This window comes from Myotis davidii, unplaced genomic scaffold, assembly GCF_000327345.1.
Source record: "Myotis davidii unplaced genomic scaffold, ASM32734v1 scaffold282, whole genome shotgun sequence".
Lineage (NCBI taxonomy): Eukaryota > Metazoa > Chordata > Mammalia > Chiroptera > Vespertilionidae > Myotis > Myotis davidii.
The window spans coordinates 1,075,604-1,082,774 of record NW_006293249.1 but is presented as its reverse complement, the minus strand read 5'-3'; the positions used below and the strand labels follow the sequence as shown (position 1 = coordinate 1,082,774).

Below are 7,171 nucleotides of genomic sequence, written 5' to 3'. Positions count from 1 at the left end.
CAATAAAAATATATTTCTATAAAAAGAATTCTTGCTGAAACCGGTTTTGCTCAGTGGATAGAGCGTCGGCCTGCAGACTGAAATGTCCCGGGTTCGATTCCGGTCAAGGGCATGTACCTTGGTTGCGGGCACATCCCCAGTGGGAGGTGTGTGAGAGGCAGCTGATTGATGTTTCTCTCCTATCGATGTTTCTCTCTCCCTTCCTCTCTGTAAAAAATCAATAAAATATATTTTTTAAAAAATAAAGAAATGTCAGTAGGATCCAGTTTTTTTCCAGCACTCTGGTCCACATTGCTTTTTTAGGTCTTGGATCTCATTTTGAACCTGCAAATGCCATCATACATTTCAGCACTGAATTTCCTTTTTGGGCCCTGTGGTCTTCATATACTCTGTAGAACATTTATTAAAGTCCTACTTTGTGCCACGTGTTGAGGTTACAGCAGTGTGTAAGGACAGCCACTGTCCTGACCTTGTGACATTTACTGTAACAAAGTTATCACACTACTGAATATATAACTATAGGTAACACATTTCAGAGGGAATAATGGCCAGGCTAAGACTTGAATGATGAAGGAGCTAACTGAACACGGATGCAGAGGGCCCACTTACACAGGCCCAGTGGCAGGAGAAAACTCAGCTTGTCTGGGAACCTCATGTGGCTGGAGAGCAAGGGGAAAGTGAAGGTGAGCCAGGCCATGCAGAGCTGCCCATGCAGGCCTCATGAAGGCCATGTTAAAGATTTTGTTTTTTTTTAATCATAAGGGCAACAGGAAGGCCTTCACATGGCTTTACATGGTGGCACCATAGAGATTCCTCTGGGGCCATGTGGGAAACGGATTTGAGGGACCACGATGGTACAAGAGGCTAGTTAGGGAGCTCACGTCCGATGACAGACAGGTGATGGCCTGAAGCAGTGACAGAGGTGATTCAAGAACATGTAGGAGGAGGAGGTCAAAAGGGCTTGGTGATAGATGGTTTTGGAGTGGATGAAAGGACAGGTGTCAAGGACAATCCCCAAGTTCTCATTTATGCAACTCAGGGGTGACACCATTTGTCAAAGTAGGGAACACAGAACTTCGTGTGTGTCTGTGTGTGATCATCAATTTGGTCATGGAGATAAAGATCCAAGGGAACATGGGTACTCAGAGTGGAGGTCTGGGCTGCAGATTCACATTTGGAAGCTAGACTGAAACTGTGGATCTGCATGAAATGGCTTAAAAAAAGGTAAAGAAAGGAAGAGAGCTTGGACTTGATCCTCAAACCAACACTTACCAGCAATACAAAGGAGACAATGAAGACATCCCAAAGAGGAAGATCACAGTGTGGGAACAGAGGTGACAAAGAAATACTGTTGCGGGAACGAACTTGAATAATCTCAAAAGCTGCTGTGAGGTCAAATAAAATGAAGGCTAAAAATGTGTTGTAAGAGGGGGAAGGAAACAGTAATCATGAACCACGTTTGTAGAAGTTTGACAGCATCATGTGTGTCCCACCTAGACTCCTCAATGCACGGGTAGCAAAGGGCTGAGCAAACAAGTTTCCATAAAATGTTGATGATTTACACACATTAAGATCAACCAGTTGTTTTGCTGTGACCCCGCTTCCCCATGCCAACCATCACTTTCAGATGCATTTTGACAAGACCAGTCCTGTGCTGGTCACTGGACAGAGAAGTGGGTCAGGGGCACTCTATGCCCCCAAGGAGCACACAAGCTGGAGCGGGGGAGACAAGCACACATTGGCGTGCAGTTCAGTATGTCTTAAACCCAAATGCTGAAGTAGAGCTAAGTATTTCAGGGGACTTTAGTAACCAGCTTTACTCTGTTGAAGAACGCTTGAATGGGCTGGGAACGGAATGGTTTTCTGAGAACATCTTTGGATCAAAATTCTCTTCTTAATGAGTGGTAAACCATGGTTAATTTTGGTCACTAAACCTTTCTGTTTTCCACAAATTTGACCTACCAGTTTTATTTCACTTTATGATATGCAGTGAAACTTTAAGGCAGTATTCTCTGGAACTGGATTTCGTTCCAGGAAAGAAGCACAGGTCAGTCATGTTCTCACAGAACTCTTCCAGTAGAATCAGAATTCACCTTCTGGATTCTGCACATCACGTTAATCTGGAAAAACAGACAACGTTGACCTCATTAAATAAACTCCCTTCAAGCATTTGGAAACTGGACCATTAGAGTTTTGCCCTCCATAAGGCATTTTCAGTCCACCTCAGCTCTTCATATGTGCCACCTCCTCTCTCTAACCTGATAAAAGCACTAAAATTTGAAAGTTGCTAGAAATTATAAATACCTTTGACATATTTTATTGGAGTCGAAGTTGGGATATGCACTTTTATCTTAAACATTCTCAAATTAAAGTCAGGCCAGGGTCTTCCAGGAGACCCAGTGCCTGCAGTCACGACAAAGATGGACATACCTGTCAGCTGGAAATCTCTCTGGGCCAATAGGGAAACATCTGGACTTTTCAGAAAAAGAGTCCGAGAATTTTAAAGGATTTATTTGATTTCTCCACATGATCACAGCTATGGTTTTACATCAATAGAGTCTGTTTACTACTCACAAACAAATGCACATTAAAACAAAGCACTCTTTTCCTCCCCAAAGTTACAGAGTGGGCGTCAGGCTTCTTGTGAGCAAGGCATCCCTTGAAGTCTTTGAACAGTCTTTACTCAAGACCTGATTCTAGTCATTTAAAACAACTTGAAGGTGAATGACAGTTCTCAAGAGGAGACAGATACTGCATGCGGCCTCAGCAAGACCGCAGACAGAACAGCAACACCAACGTACATGCACATTAGGCACAGGCTCTTCCTGCTTGTCCCTTTTCACCACCCCCACTTCACACTGATTCACTGTGCAACATTTCTTTGATTATTGTTATTTAAAATATGTACAAAATTACTCATTTCAGACAGGAAGGGTGATGATATTTTTACAACAAAACTGTAAGATGCATGCTTAACTTGTAGACACAGCTTCATACGGAATGCTAAGTCAACACCTAGGGTCATGTGTAAGTGGCTGCTGTCTTTCTAGGTCATTTTAAAGATGAAGAGGCCTCTGCTGCATGCAGCGCAGGGTGGGAAGTCTCGCTCCACGGCGACTGGAGACATTCTTAACAAGATGTGCAAGTCATATTAGGATGAACTTTATTTTTACAATGTTGTACAATTCATTAATAAACTTAAAAAAGTACAAATATATGATTTAATTGTTGTCCCAGAAAAGATTTTTGTGATACTACCAGGTGTTTCCTCTAAGGGTCTTCTGCTCCTGTCAGAAATTATGTAATTGAAATAATTTGTGTGACTTGAGAAGATGTCCCGAGTATATTGTCACACAAGATGGCACAAGCAATGTGGTGGCACTCAGCCTCCTGAAGGGACAAGGGCTCTGTGAACAATAGGTCCCCACGGCTGTGACTCTGACAGGCTGGGATCCAGAGAGCACAGCCCCGTGAAAGCAATATGGAGCACATGTTTATCAGAAGCTTTTGCTGCCCAGACAAGATCGGGGCAGCTGCCTCCAGCCTCTTCAATGGAACAATGTGCTCCTGGAAACACCTCCCAGGACAGGTTTAGAAATAAAACATGGAGAATGACCAAACCACACGGTTCTGAACCCAATACCCTGTATAAAGTTGGAAACACAGGGAGAAACTGAGTTTGTTCAAGAAGCCCTATTTCACTAGACCTGGCCCTGTGGCACTGGACAAAACTTCAGGGCACATCAATAATAGTTTTGGAGGTGAATTCTGAATGGTCCTTGGAGCACGGAGGATGCAATGGAGAGAGAGCCCCTCCCACTGGCCCCATCAATGAATGTACTGTTGGCTCTTTCTGTTTTGTTTCCCCTAGTTATTGCCCCTTCAGAAAGAGCAACCTTGTACTAAATAGCCTGTATCTTTTCTGGAACAACCTAGAATTTACAGTTGAACTCTACCGTTGGTACAGAGGGATAAAAAAAAGCCGGCATATTTAATGTTATCACTTTACCTCAACTATTTGTCAACAGTAACACTGATATATTTTGCAAATATACAATATATAAATGTGGCTTCACACAATCAACACCGATGACACGCAGTACAATTTGACTTTTCCTTGTCAGAACAACATCCTTTAAACTGCATACTAGAGAATGCCTTGGGGAGCCTGGCTTTGAAAGAAAACCAAAGAATTCAGGAGTCAATGGACTGGGGAGCCTCCCAGCAGCTGGGCCTGAACCAGATCAGGCACACCTGTGCTTTTTATTCCTCTCTGAGCAGATGTCCAAGACAGAAAAGTTGTACCAATGGGAAGGTAAAGGCGGGCAGGTTAGTCACACTTCCTTTTTTAAAAGGCGTAACTCTAGATTGCTGTATTTGCTCTCTGTGGAGATTAACAAAGTGCTCAGTTTGCAGATTTGCTGGTATGATGGCCTCAATGACATGACAAAGGAAGAAAATGGACAGATGCCCAGCCGGCTGGCTAGGGTGGGCTCCCTCTGTTGTCTGCCGTCTGGCCACAGCTCGCCACTCCTTCCACGGAGCATGGAGCTCCGCAGCCCACAGTCCTGCGTTAGCTTCGCCCTTTCTGAAAGGGCTCTCCACCTGGGCAGGTGCCATGGGCAGTCCTCGGGTCCCACGGCTTAGGAACACAGCACTGGTGGCTGCAGTGTCGCGAAAGGCTGAAACTACAAAGTATGGCCCATGTGACTCAGGCACAGAACCGGACGCGTGCAGCGCCCGGCCCCCAGGGGAGCAGATGGTGTCACAAGACGGAAGCAACAAGAGCACAGCTGAGAGTCATGTGATGCCCTGGCAGCTAACTGGACCATGACAAGGCAACGGGGGCTTCACCAGTGAGGGCTGGGCACTTGTCAGCTGGGATCAGAGGGGCCACAGTGATGACACAGGGGTTATGCTAGCACATGGCTACATGAAGTTACAATGATCATGGCCACCACTCAGAAAATAAAACAGGAACACACACACCGCCCTGGGTAGCTAAATGCTAACATCAGCCTGCAGGTTTGGAAGAGGCTCCTGTTGCAGTTGGAAACAGGATGAGGAAGTATGGCGCTGAGGGAGGCAAGGATGAGAGCTGGTCTTTTTCATGTTGGAGATGATACGTCTGCAGTATATGGTGCCCCTCTCAGAGGACTCTGAATGAGTGTGCATCAAATCATGTGCATATAAAAGAACCATGGGTCATGGAAATTCACAGTTATCACAGCTATTCAAGTGTCATGAATGTGTGTAACCAATACTCTAAGACAGCCAGTTCTTATCCAGCCATCCTGAGTTGCTCTGTAGTTTACTGCATTTTATCTATTTGCTTACCTGAAATAACAGAGCAGTTATAATACTGATTACTTATGATAGTATTCTGTTAATAAAATAAGGATTTATATAAAGCGATATTGGATTTTTTTAAATAGTAAGATGCTATGTTACTTGGCACAGTTAGTAATGACTGAATAAGTAATGAATAGTTAGTCCTAGAGGGACTTCTCTGCTTTTTATGAAAATATGGAAGTATCTGAGTTTGTCCTAAGCATTTAGATTTTTGGTCTACTCTCACATTCATCTAAGGTACTATCTATCAGGTATGTGGAGCTCCTTGTAAAGTCTATATTGCTAATTTTGTGGACTGAAATGTTTGCCTTTCACACACAAATACTACCTATACAGTATATATATATATATTTATTTATTTATATATTTATATAAAGTTTACTTACGTATTTTCATCAACCATATCAGGTCTACTTAATTTTGCCCATTGTCAATAAAAGAGCAATAATGCAGCAAGTTTTGGGTTTTCTGTTTTGTTCTGTCTGTTTTTTTGTGTCTTGTTTCTTCTTTTTCTAGGCTTTTCATATTTATGTACAGTTAGGGAGGAGAGAGCTGAGGGCTACAGCTGGAGAAGAGGGAGGCAATATCTCCTGGGCTGGAGGTACTGTTTCAAGGTTGATAGTGCCTGTGGCCCACCCCTTGGGGTTGAGGTGGATGGAGCCCAAGGGCACCAATGCTAAATTAAATCAGGAGCTTTGCTCCCTATAACACAAGCCCATGTGCTCAGGGGTTCCGTCCAGGCTGCGGGGAAATGGGAGGATGGAAACAGAAGTGCCCTGGGTTTGGTCTGAGGCTGGCTGCCCCGGGCGTGCCTGTGTGGTGTGCACTTGTTCCGGGGAGTCTGGGACCCTGGCCCAAGCTGTCTACACAATTGTGCTGATGCCACTGGGTTTGGCCTTGTTGCTGGGAGGGGGCGGTGGGGCGGAGGAATGCCCGTGGTGGTGTGCTGTGTGGCCCGGATGGCTGGCATGGGCCAAGGGCAGTGGGGGGTGGCTGTGCGTGTGGGCCCCGTAGGGCATGTGCCCCCCATGTGGGCCATGGTGGTACTGGTGTGCATGCTGGACGTGCTGGGGTGGGTGGTAGTGGTGGTGGTGGTGGTAGGGGGGTGGGTTCTGCTGCATGTGGCAGTACTGGGTATGGTGCCCATGCGTCGGGACCTGTGGAGGGCCCTCTGCAGGCCCCTGGTGGTGGCCCACCATGGAGTGCTGCGGGTGGGGCAGGCCTAAAGGGTGTGGGGGTGGCTGGGGAGGGGCTAAGGGTGGGTGAGCCTGAGGAGGGGGCTTCCCTCTCTTACTCCCAAATAAGGAGCCCAGGAGGGAGGATGAATTAGGCATAGTCTGGTGTGGGCGAGATGGACACTCGCGTGTTGATGTAGCTCTCCGGCGCATGTGAGGACTGCTAATGATGGACCCCTAAAAAGGAAATTCATAGAAATCAAAATTAAAAGATCTTAAAGCACTTATGTCAGAATGATTTTTTTTTTTAATGTAAAAAGTTCACCCACTGACTGCTAATCTTTAGTTTAGTTCAACTCACTGCCCGCAGAGGGTGGGGCTGGGAGCAGGCAGGACTCAGGCCACTTCTCACACTATTGTGGCAAGTCAGTTGGGGTGGGGCTGGAGGGACCCTGAGAAGGGGCGTTCCAGGGAGGACAGGGGACACTGGGGCAGGCGAGGAGGGCCCTCCTTTCTAGTCATAGTAGCAGCAGCAGTACACGTTTGGGCTCTTTCCTGACAAGCACCCTGAGCTTTCAGATCAGAAATTTGTTTGGGGTGTTTGTGAGCAGTGTGTGCTAAGGGGAGTGGGGCAGGCTAGTGTG

General features: G+C 46.0%; 1 protein-coding gene across 5 annotated transcripts in view; it reads right to left on the bottom strand.

The window, feature by feature from the left end:
- Positions 1 to 1,939: 1,939 nt before the first annotated feature.
- The window catches only part of IQSEC1 (IQ motif and Sec7 domain 1), a 186,418-nt gene continuing 181,186 nt past the window's right edge, over positions 1,940 to 7,171 (bottom strand). For 2 of the 5 annotated variants that reach the window (XM_006766972.2, XM_015566039.1), the window contains one exon: positions 5,602 to 6,764. In XM_006766972.2, coding sequence (XP_006767035.1) covers positions 6,216 to 6,764 — 549 coding nt within the window. In that variant the 3' untranslated portion in view covers positions 5,602 to 6,215. Of the gene's footprint in view, positions 2,121 to 2,490; positions 4,689 to 5,601; positions 6,765 to 7,171 lie in introns of those variants that run through there. The other 3 variants (XM_015566040.1, XM_015566037.1, XM_015566038.1) reach the window with 3 other exon arrangements.